Source organism: Xiphophorus hellerii, chromosome 14 (assembly GCF_003331165.1).
Source record: "Xiphophorus hellerii strain 12219 chromosome 14, Xiphophorus_hellerii-4.1, whole genome shotgun sequence".
NCBI classification, from domain to species: Eukaryota; Metazoa; Chordata; class Actinopteri; order Cyprinodontiformes; family Poeciliidae; genus Xiphophorus; species Xiphophorus hellerii.
The window spans coordinates 11086331-11098951 of record NC_045685.1 but is presented as its reverse complement, the minus strand read 5'-3'; the positions used below and the strand labels follow the sequence as shown (position 1 = coordinate 11098951).

Genomic DNA, 12621 nt, shown 5'->3' with positions numbered 1-12621 from the left:
GCACTTAGCATAAAGAATTAGCTGCTAAGATAGTGTGCAACATATAGGGGTAGTTGGGAAAAATCTAAATTAATTGAAAATGGCCTTGACTATCTTGAATTATCCTAAATTGTTGCTGAATAATGTCTAGCGTTGCGTCTGTAGCTGTGCATGTATGTTGTTCTGTTGGGCCCCAGCAGGAGTTTTGTTATTCTTGCCACCCAAGCCAAGAGCAGATAGCCTGTCCAAACAAGCCATCCAACTTGCGACTGACGGGAAGAAAACTTTCCAAACGGATTAACCCTCATTTACTTTTTTCTCCTGCATGGAGTCCCTTTAAGTAAAGTTTTAAGGCCAAACATGCATTGTATTTAAACCTGTAGTTTTTCTCAATCAAAATCAGGAAAGAATACAAGAAAAGCACTTGATTGTGATTGCTTTTCACTTTTTAACCGGCGTACAAAATAAATCAGTTTTTATTTCATATCACTGGCTAGATTTAGCTGTTCCATGTTTGGATTCTGGTTTTCTGGTGCGTTATAATAAATGAATAGTCAATGAGCCGCGATCAAAGCCAGAGGAGCAGCTGATGGGAGGACCTCAGCGTGGTGCCGATGTCGGGTCTGGATCCAGGATGGCTCTCTGCATGCAGAAGCCTTTGATTAGCTCCGTGCCTCCATCAGCAGCTCCTCAAGGTGTCAAAACTTTTATAATTTCTTCTGCCGAATGCAATCAGATGCCTGCTTCTAATCAGACAAACATCTATTCTGTAATTGAATATCAGTTCTTCTATTTATTTAAAGTTAAAGGTGGATATTGCCAGAGATGGCACAATATGAAAAAAGTACTAAATCTTACAATAATCAGTAATAGTCTAATAATGAAAGTAAAGTAAATAGTGTGTATTCCAGTCAGATTTTCTGGTTGTTTTCTTCTTTGTTTCTCCATCTAAAATGTGTTTTCACTGTGATTTTTGGGTTATGAAATAACTAGACGGCCGGCTGCAGTCTGGGGACTTTGAGGAATTTCTTGAGCTCATTGTGGAAAGACCAATACTTCATAAAAATGAAAAACTTCATGGACAAAGCTGAGCATCCTCACAACACATTAAATCAATAATTCAATGTTTTGAGTCCAATATTTAGATCTTCTGCAGCTCAGGCCTCTATCAACCTGCTTCCCTGGGGGTACGACAAAGTTTGTACCAACTCCAGCCAGTTTGTACCAGCCAGTAAGGATTGAACTGATCTGTTTGCCTGTTTGGCTTCTCCACAAACTATATATTTTTTTACATATCATGGATTTCCTTTATTTTCTCATGCTTATGAATATCATCGTGATGGATTTGGCCAGTGGCGATGCCGCTGAATGATATTTGGACCCGTTATTGACTTCTTTAATTTATATCTTGTGAAAAATATTATGGAAACTCTCATTCAAATGGAATCTCCATTTCTTTTCTGCGGTTGCTGAACAGAGGGACTTTTTAGACCACGACACAATAATTATTCTGACGCACAGCCAAGAAGAAAACAAGCTGCATACCAGCAGAGGCTGAAGAGATCCCAGATATCCACATGAGTGTCATTAGCTTCAATCCTAATCCTGGCAAAATTCTGCTTTTGATTAGACTCTATCAGTCCTGTGTTGTTGTTTTTTGTTTTTTTTAGCTTTATCATCTTGCATTTAGTTTTTTATTCTGGACTGGTTTGGGTCTTACACTTTTGTTTTTGTTAGTGTAGGTGTAAGAAGAGTGGCAGCACATGATATCAGTTTCTTGCTTTAACTTGAGTCTTTCACTTGCTTTTACAGCAGATAACACCAAAAGATAAAACTGCAACTTTGTAGTCTGTAAAAACATCTGGAGAGGGAAAAAAATAATTTCTGATAAGGCAAGGAAACCTCCACCAAATGTAGATGATATTCTCAGCAGGTATTTTCATCGCTGACTGTATGAGTTTGAATGTATTTCCGTGCTCAATGTAAGTTTTCCCGTGCAGCATAATGGAGAAATCCCTGCCTCGACATATGGTCGGCTCATCTCTCGGTTGCTTCCTGCCAGAGTGTGAGGGCGTTTTGGAACAGAGGAGAATCCGGTTACCAGTGTTTCCTCCTGGCCGGCCGGTCCCTGTGCTGTCATTGCTTCCTTGATAGATGTTGCTGGACCCAAGCCACTTAGACCCGAACTGTCCCGTCATTGATTATGTCATTTTTAAACCCAAACTGTCGACGTAAAGCCTTTCAGGACGTGTCAAATTCCTGCAGAATTCAAAATAAGTCACTTTCTTTAACCTATATATCATACATGTTGTCTAGACTTTAAAAGCGCTTGAGAAATATTCCAGTGCCTTTTACATATATTCCCCCCACTTGTACTTCTTCACATTTTGTCACTTTGCATCCTCCATAGTTTTTGGTAGCCTTTATAAAATTGGATGTGGCAGAGTAACACAAATGCATAATAAAAGCTTCTGCAGCAAGACTTTTGGCATGTATATCAACTTGGTGCATTTCTTTAAGATTATTTTTGTAAAAGAGATCACGATCAGTCTCCTACTCTTAAGTCTTGTAACAGAGTTTAAGGGCTAGATGAGGAGTTTTAAAATTCAGTTTTGGACTCAACCGATCACATCAAATTCTGCTGTGTTCCCAATGTGGCAAACTGGATGCAGTGACTTTCTTCTTACTACTCTGACATAGAAACCACGTTTTTGTAGAGCATGTAAGTAACGGTTGTCCTGTGAGTAGATCCCACCTGAGCCTTCGGTCTCTGCATCTCCTCAAGAGTTACAAAAGACCTTAGCTTAAATGGATGGTCATGTTATTGTGGGTTTTCCTCTTACCTCACACTTACTAATTTTCAGATATTGTTTTGGTTTAAGCTAATGCTAACTTCTGAGGCCTCCAGAGAACAGCTGGATTCACACTGAGATTAAAGTTCTGGACTCTATTTACCATCCTGATGATATTTAAAGAGAACTGGTTCTAGTAGACACAATATAGTGTTGACCTATCAACCAAAATCCCAATAAAATACATAAAAGTAGTTGTAATGTGACGAAATGTGGAAAATCCAGGCACCGTATCATTTTTATTTTAAAATGCAGTGCTCATCAAGAATAAATGGGTTAAAAAAATAAACTTTACGATGGATCCCTTTTTGTTTTAACTTGACGCTTTGATGGCCAAAAATCCTTGAGGCTTGTATTTATAGTTGTTCATTCACTTCTCAGGAAACAGATCTTTAAATCAAGATTTTTCTTTTTCTGTGTTAAAGGACCTGGTATGCCACAATACTTGCAAAATGTATTTCTCTTATCAGCCGTTGCTGTTTGCAGCATATGTGATTTTCCGCTTCGTCTTTTTGTGCCGTGAATGATAAGGTGCGCCCTGAGTGTTTCTGAGAAGTGCAGTGCGTTCCCACACGCTGGCATCTGTGGCCACCTTTATGTTAATACTCTGACCTGAAATATGCCACGGCTGTTCGGGAGGCTATTATTAGTGGGCATGCTCCGCATGGTATCGTCTCTACGGTCTCTCACAGCAGCCACTGACTCAAGGCTAACTCACAAACCACTGTGACCCAATGCCACTTTTTAGGAAAAAAGAAGGTAAACAATAAAATAGCAGCCAAACATGTTTACAAAGTCAAAACAGTTTTTATTGTTTTTGAGGTGGTATTAAAAAGGGAGGCACAAATAACAAGTTCTCTCTTGCGTTAAGGTTTCGTGCAGTCTTTCTGTTTCTTGATGTGTTGAGTTGGTGACTCAAGTCTGCTGCACAGAATAGAAAGACTAGGTCTCATTCTTTGTTTGAGACTCCAGGATCTCGGTTGACTTCCTCCATTTTCAATGGTTGGAAGGTGAAAGAAGAGGCTCATTTAAAGCAGCCTTCATTCATGAACTCCCGCTGCTTGTACAGAAAAAATTACAACTGTTGCTATTAGTCAGAATGGAGCAAAGACAGTAGAAGCTTTTCATGGTGGAGTTGGGTGTAGTCAGCATCTCCAGTCTGACAACCAGAACAGCAGACAACCTGGAGCTTTCCCCGTTTTTGTCTGTTCTCTTTCCATCCTCTTTTTTTCTTCACAAGCTCTTTAATTATAGTACTCCTGCCAAAGCTGCTGCAATTGCAGCCAGTTGGACAATAAAGTTCAGAGCTTTTCTCTGCCTTGTCTCCCGTTTCATTCTGTCTGTGGTCACACCCTTGCATGTCTTCGCTCTCTTCAGCTGTAATGCTCCGTCATCTAGAGATATTGTCCCCTTCTTGGATGGAGAATAAAAGGTCCTTCATGTTTGATTATGTTTAAGTAAGTCTGTAGGTGGATTGATGTCGTTCTGACTTCGCCTTGGCTGCTTTTGCTTTTCATATTTTGTCGTCCATTATTCCCCGAGTTTTCTCTAACGTCACTTAAAAACACTTTTGGAGCAGTCCAAAACCCCCATGCTCGCTCACTCTCGAGTAATGCTGGCAGGAAGTTGTGTTGTTTCTTTATTCTTCAGAGAAAATAAAGATATGTTCCTCTGACTAATGTTTTTTTCTAATTGTATGTGGTGGATCGTAAATGCTGGCTAAAGTTAGTTTGAGAACTGTAGCTGGTGTCTGGGGCGTACGCAAGAGCCTGGCCTGCAAACTCTGTGTTCGCCAGTGGTTTCAGACCACTGGCGAGCAGCTGCACAGTCTGTTGGAGAAATAATTACAATGGTAGAGCTTGCTCCCGTTTTCTGCTCCCTCTTCCCATCCTTCCCTTGCTGGCTGCGATGCTGATGTAGGGTTTTTTGGAACCATAGAAATATGGGCTGTTGTTAGTGGTCATGTGTGACGTTCTTTTGTATCCGATTTAGTCAGGTCACTAAAGTTGGGGCGATGTTGGCAGCAGTGTGCGGGATGTGTGTCTGAACAGTCAGACCTATGACATATGCAGTGACAGCAAAGACTATATTATCTTAAACATCATTTTGACAATATCTCCAGTGCAAGTGCAATGTTGTGTACATTTTTGAAACATTTGAAGGAGATCATTAAGAAATCTGAAAGGGGTATTTTGGATTCTTATATATTCTTTATATTCTTTCTTTACATAACCTAAAACATACAAGAGTGACATAAAGCTTGCAAGAAGCTTGTTGTGCTATTAAAAAGTTGGATGCATAATAACTGTAAATATCTTCTTTTCTAACAGCAAATTCTCCGTAACTCCCGCGGGAACGCTACCAAGGCAATCTTCCTCATCACTGACGGCTACTCTAACGGGGGCGACCCTCGACCGGTGGCGGCCGCTCTCAGAGAGCGAGGCGTTGAGATCTTCACTCTGGGCATCTGGCAGGGAAACATCAGGGAGCTGCACGACATGGCCTCTCAACCCAAGGACCAGCACTGCTACCTGGTGCACAACTTCGCTGAGTTTGAGGCGCTTGCTCGCCGGGCTCTGCATGAAGGTACATGAAGGAAGGCTCTGCATGAAGGAAGCAACAAGAGGGGTTCATTTTTAACGTTTATTGGTTTCGTTTGTCTATTTTATAGCGAACTTTACACCTAATGGAACTGCACACCTTTATGTAATATATATACCTTTATGTAGGCAACCAGAAAATATATGAGACTTAGAAAAAATCTGAAACTTTAGGTCAAAAGGTAGCTAAGATTTTGGCAAACAGAAGCCAAGCTAATATCTTCTCCTTTGAAGCTTTAATATTCCCATCACCATTTGACCTAAAGCAATCTCTTTTTTTATTGCACCTATTTTTTTAAACCCTGGTAACATCCAGTCCTCATTTAAAAGGAATGGAGTAATATTTCATTCCCAATCTGACAACATATGTAGGGCAGATACTTTCTTCTGTTTTGTTTCGCCAATAACCATCAGAGCTCACTTCCATACATCAAAAAGCAAATCCATTTTCTCACAGTAGGAAAGAACTTTCTGTAATGTGGTTAAAAATGGGTTTGCTCATGGCTTTAAAGGCCATGCTAGCTCCATAAAACATCCCAGCCGAGGGCATGCTAAGTTTGGAGGGAGCTGTAAATCACGTGCATGTGCGTGCAGGTAGACGAGGTGTGTGTTTCTCCATACAGTGAAATTCCAGATGTAATTCCAGATGCGTCAGGAAAGGTTGGTAGAACGAGTGAAAGTTGGAGGAAATTAAAGTTTAACATACTCCATCATTCAAAGCAGACAGCCACATTATAAATAGATTATTAGAGAAGCTGCCACTGTCTTATCATTTCAACAGTTTCTCTAACAAATAAGGAAACTTAGACTTATTTGTATCAGTATGTTTAATTCTCTTTTTCTTTGTCATGACAGTTTTGACACAACTCCCATTAAATGGCCACGTTTTGTATGTGCTGAGACTTAAAAGTGAGATTATTTCCCCTCAGAAAGTTGCAGTTTAGTGTGATGGAAACATTGTAATTATTGCCAATTTCTCTTTATTTTTGCAGGCAAATTCCCTTTTATTGTCAGTTGGTTGTTATTTAGTTTTTTCTTTCTTCTTGAAGGATGTTATGATAAACTCTTATTATCATGAAACTTCATAAGTTTTTGCTATAAACTTGCACTTGTTTTCACCTCCAGACCTTCCAACAGGGAGCTACATCCAGGAGGACCTTTCCCGCTGCTCCTCCCTGTGTGATGAGGGCAAGGACTGCTGCGACGTGATGGCCAGCTGTAAGTGCGGTATGCACACTGGACAGTACGACTGCATCTGTGAGAAGGGATACTACGGCAAGGGTCTGAAGCACGAATGTACAGGTGGGTAATTCTACCAATCTGTCAGTCATTCATACCAACAAGTTTAGTGTTCTCAAACCGCCTCACAAGTCTTAAAATTCTTCTTTTGCCTGTTTTTGGTTGCAAAAAGAAGGTGTTGCTGGGATCACAGCAAGACCAAACGAGTGTATTGAGCCAGGCAAAAGGCTGTTAAATGTTTTGAGAATTAGAGTTAAATGTGCATCCTGTCTGCTTAGGTGTTCAGAGAACAAATTATGTTTAACAAATCCAGTAACAGGGCAGGAGAAACAATGTTCTTATGTTTTGTGTTTTTGATGTTTTAGGCAGTGTTTGCCTCTGTTCACCTTTGACTCTGATTCCCAGCAGAACTCATCATAATCTGCTCTTCTTTAAATCACAGCTTAGACAATAATGTCTTTGGTTAATAAAGGCACCAAAACAAAGGCGGCTGTCATTTTACAACTTCTTATTGCTTCACTGTCATACAGACCCATTTATGAACCAAAGTATCTGTTTCATGTGTTGCCAAAGAGCCCTGACTTTTAGGGCAGTGCTCCCTCCTACTGCTTATTTATGCTGCCAATGTTCAGGGGCATCCTACTTAATGACTTTATTTTAGATAAAAGGCTGTCATGGCTGCAGCAGAGACTAGCGTCTGCACGTGTGTGATCGTGACTGCCTTTACATGAGTACGTCTTAGGTTTTTGAACTTAAGACGTTCAAAAACTAAAAATCGTTTGCCTGTTGCAGTATATTTCAATGATGGATGTTTGGTATGAGGGGCTGTTGCAAAGGTAGCAACACCAGTTAAGCAATTTTTTATCTTTTATGTTTTTTATGAAGTACCTCGAGATGACATTTGTTGTTAATTTGCACTATAAAAACATCAAACTGAATTTTTCAGGTTAATGACGTAGAAAGCATAAACTACTTTTTTTTTTACAGATTAAAGTACAAGTTCAGTTAATACAGAAGAAATGTGTCTGAATAATTAAGTCTAAATCCACCATCTTGTTTGAATATATTCTATAATTCATTTTTCTCACAGATAATTGATCCTATTTTTAAATAGGATCTTTAAATTTTAACAGCATTTAAATGTTTCAGTGAAAATCAAAGAACAAGTCAAATGCTTTAAGTTATTAGGACAACTGCTGCAGCCTATGAAGACATCTTTGCTAAAAGTAACTTAAAATAGCTGCAGGGAAAATAAAGTTGAACTTTTTTTTTACTATCTGAAGTTTTCACACAATTTACATTCTGTTCACTTTTGGTTTGATAATCTCCACCTTTCCTGGTGCAATCTGACTCTGTCTTGTGATTTTAAGGTTAGGGGTTAATGTGTTATTTTTACTGAATGTGCAATCAGCGAATTCACCAAGGATTAGAGTCGTCTGTGAGTGTTGGAGAACAGAAGAGCTAGCAGATGTACTGGCTGCTCTCGGTGTCTGTGTTTATAGGAGCTAATTGCTGCATTAGGCCTCAGTCATTTAGACAGCTACTCCATCTTACAAAATAGACATGTGGAGGGGTTAACGACTTGTAATTATCCTCTCCCGTCTCTCCTCCTGAGAGAACTCCGGTACCAGAAGTGTGATCTAAAATATTCTGTGTTTGCATTCTGGATTTCTCTTTTAGCTCAGTTGCTTTCAACTTTAAAGTTAGACGCAAAACATTTCATTAAAAAAAAAACTCAGCATAAGAAGTAAGATCTTCACAAGAAGATGAAATGCAAATGAAAGGGCATCTGGGTCGTCGAGGCAAAACTCACATTTCCATGATTCTCATCTCATCTGCAGCGTCCGCCGCTTATTAATCTGTTTTAATGGTTTAATTAATGTCAGGCTTTAGAGCTGGCTCAGATGGAAAGAGGAAGGATGCAGCGCTGCACTTTAACCACAACTCAGGGATACTTCCTCTGGCTCCTTCACAATCAGACATACTATAACGGATCTCATGGGAGAGGAGGGGGTGATCTTGTTGCTTGATTGTCTGTAGCTCCTTTCATGTTACAGAAGTGAAACACACCCTTAACCTCAGCCAGTGTTGATGTATGTGTCTCTATAGAAACTGCTTGGAAACACTGGCAAGCCAAAACACTTCAAACTGCGAGCTTTGTTTTCATTAACTCATCTAAATCACCCTCGTATATGTGCTAAAGACAGACTTTATGAACTCTCACACAAGTTATAAGGCTGTCTTAGAAATAAAAGTGGCTCCAAACCAATTAGATTTAGAGGAGGACATAATTAAGAAAGATGTAAAATCACTTAACAGACTCATGCATCATTTTTGATGTTGTTTATATGATTGGCGAAGCAATAATCGTTGAACTAATTAACGCTGTTCCCGCAGCTTAGCCCTAATAGTTGCAAAATTAGACAAAAGCGTAAATGTTGCAATAAAATGTTTCATCTACTCTGGATGGTCACTGTGGCATCATAAGGGTTTACAGTTGTTGGTGTTTTTTTAAGTGGTTGTTTGAGTTTAAGAGTTTTTGCACTTTGATTTAACATATTTCAGTCTGTGACACATATGAAAATAATGGGTCCAAACTATGAGGCCGTCAGTGGATCGTTATTATCCCTGGCAGAAGGGCTCAGCTGGAAACGCTATCTAAATCCCTACACCGCACAGCGCTGCTGTTTATGAATCTGTCGTCAGCCAAGGGAAACAGCCTCTTCCACAAAACACGACAGGAATCCCGGCAGATAGAAACGAGCGATGACCCCAGTTCCTGCATAGTTTGGCGCTAACGGGCCGGATCGGATGTTGTTGTTTCCCTTTGAATACCAAACGCAAGCCCTCAATATCTGTATCGCATGGGATCGGCGGAGGAATGGGGAAGTGGGTAAACAGACTAAGAGGGCTGCAGAAGGGCAACATGCTTTCCTCCTGTCACACTTTCTGGCTTATCAGCCTCTTCTGTAGCTGTAGAGCATGACAGCAGCTCTGGACTGTGTTAGCATGGTCCAGCAAAGGCTTGTTCTCCTCGAGATGAACGGAGAATGAAAGGGAAAGAATGGAAGAAATACATTCGTAAGTTGAGGCTGACCCAGGCTGACCTATCGGCTTACGATGTGTTTTTTTCGGTCGGCATGAAAATGTCAGCTCTATTTTATCCTGATGTTACACACCTCACCTTTCTATTTGGCTGACTTTAAAATTGGCTTGTCTTTATTTAACAGAACACAATGAACATAAGCTAATTTTTATTGCTTTCTTAGGTCATGTTAACCTTCTAACCTTTAATAAAGTCAAGTTTTTTTCTTGAAGCTTACTGGTCCGTATACAAATGTTTTCCTAATCCAGGTCCATGGATTGTGCTGTCTTTTATGATTTAGTTAGTTGGCTGCTTCACAACTAATTTAAAAGCGTGAATTATTTAGAGCATTTTATCATGTTGCACACACAAGCTGATAAAGATTTATGAAATTAAACCAGGTGTGTTGAAGCAGAAAACGTTTAAATCATGTGGGTCGGTATGCCCAGAGGATTAGGGTCAGAAAATAACATTTTATGAGAAAACTGTTCTTTTTAACTTTTGGAGACTCGTAGAACTGTGCAAAAGTCTCGAGTCTTTCTTTTGGTGCTTTGGAACATGTGTAGAGTAGATCATTATGCACTTTGTTTTAAGCACATAGGCATGATTTCATCTCATTCCTTTGGTTTAATCTCTGAGTGGAACAAAAAGATAAAAATGCTATTTTAGCTTCAACAAGTTCCCAAAGATCTATTAGCTGGAAAATAGGTATACAGATCATTTTAAGAATATATTATCTCATGGGACTATGTCAAGTTTTCACTGGAGTTTTTTCTGTCCTTTTAAAGCCCTGACTTTAAAACCAAAATGTTTTTGATTTGCATGTCTTCTTTTGTCCTCCACTTGTTTGTTTTTCTTGTACAGATTCAGTCGTTGGCCATGAAGCAAATGAGAAGCAGCCAAAAACCATGAAACTCTAAAATACCTGAGAGAATATTTATCTAGACCACTTTAAAAGTAATAAAGTGTCTTGCTCATTTTACAGAAGTAAAATGTAAAAAATTAGATTTAAAATTTGTGCACGGTATATTTTAGAAAACATTTTTTAAGTATGGTCAAAGGTAAATGTGTTAAATGCCATCAACATTGAATTTTATTACTTTAGACATAAAAAACTAATTATAAAATATAATTTGGCATAAATTCAGCTGAAATCATTAGGATGACACTGAATAAACAGTTGCGTTTACAAAAATCTTTGAAGGTTTGAGTTCACTGGTGTTTTCCTCTGGGCAGATTGTGTTTCCCTGAATCGCTGCTGGACGTGTGTGTGACCTGGAAATGAAGAAAGATCCTTAGATTATTTATCCTTTTTCAGGATATTGACTTCTGACTGGAATGTTGTTGTTGCAGCCGAGCTAATGTTTGCAGAGATGCTAAACAGCAAAAATGGTTATCAAGTTAATGAAACCCTCTTAATCCCTTGTGGAGACACGTGGCAGCATTAAGCTTTGACTCGACCCGGCGCAGAACAACATCCGTCTGACTGTGGAGGGACTCGACTGTCTGTCGTCAAGGACGGGACGCACTCCACGAATCGGCTCTGTGGAGATTTGGGATGTGAATTAACGGATTTCTAGAACAGGAAGTTTAAAAAGCGATGAAAATCAGTGAATGTAATCATCACATATCTGCTTCCAGTCTTTTTATCCTGATACTTGGCTGTAAGATTCGGTTCGTAGTCAAAACAAAAACACAGAAAGCCACAAAGCAAAGAGGTTGTTTTTGTAACGGAATGTGGCCAATCTCCACATGTCACAAGTTATCACAGCTCTGGACGCTTTGCAGCTCAAGTCGCTTTGTACTGTCACACTAATGCTTGCTTACATGGTTGTATGCTATGCAGATGCAGCCTTGGCTGATAAGTGCCGCCTCAGATTTCTAATGTGCTTGCTCATATTTTAATATGCCACTTTAAAGGATCTGATAGATACCAGATAAAAGTACAGAGTCGGTATAGATCACCCTAGAGAAGAAACATACAGAAAACACCACACCGGTGATCCTCTGATACTTGATTTAATTTTTCAGAGAAGGTTTTGAAAATAATCGCTAACTCAAAATTAACTACGTAACATAAGAGAAGTTGAAAAACAAAATACTGAATTTGCAATAAATTAAGTTAAAAATATAATAAAACATCTCCAAATGCATCACTGAAAACATTTTGAGACAATAAAATATAATTTTATTGGTAATATTCCGACAATGAGTGAACCTTATGACAGCTGGCATGGAAACTCGTTGAATTCCTCCGCGTCTCGGCTGTTTGACCGCGTTTCATTTTCCGGGCTGCAATCCTATATAAACTGCTCATGAAGTAAGATGACACAAACCTGAGTCCTATTTGTTTTATGTTCTTTTGAGAGAGTTTAGATGAGATGCTGATTAAACTGCCTGTGCAAGTAAAAGGCGACATTTTTCACCGTCCATCCAATGTCTTGCACTTATCTGAGATCATTTTGTGGGAACGAGTAATTATGCTCAACTTTGCATTAATATCAACTCGCACATTGCAGAAATATAAGAACCTAATGTTTCCAGTGCCTGAAGTCTATTTCTTTAAATGCAGAATCAATCTTACTCAAGTAAGAGTAGCAATAAAAATTTTACTCAAGAGAAAAAACTACATTGTAGTAAAACTACTCATCTAAGTGCATTTTTCCTCAAAAGTTACTCAACTAAATGTAACCAGTACTACCCACTATTCAACATAGATAACAAAATTAGTAACCTATTATTGTTAACAAGCTTAACGTAACATATTGGCATTAGCAAGTCATCATTTAGCCATCACTATCTGCATCCAACAGCATTAATCAACTCACTCAGTTATCTTGGGGGGGAGGAACTGCAAAGTTTTTTG

General features: G+C 39.1%; 1 protein-coding gene across 2 annotated transcripts in view; it reads left to right on the top strand.

Moving 5' to 3' along the window:
* svep1 (sushi, von Willebrand factor type A, EGF and pentraxin domain containing 1) overlaps positions 1-12621 on the top strand; it is a 101661-nt gene that overhangs the window by 27505 nt on the left and 61535 nt on the right. For both annotated transcript variants that reach the window (XM_032584336.1, XM_032584334.1), the window contains exons 2-3: positions 5162-5417; positions 6557-6733. In XM_032584336.1, coding sequence (XP_032440227.1) covers positions 5162-5417; positions 6557-6733 — 433 coding nt within the window. The remainder of the gene's footprint in view (positions 1-5161; positions 5418-6556; positions 6734-12621) is intronic.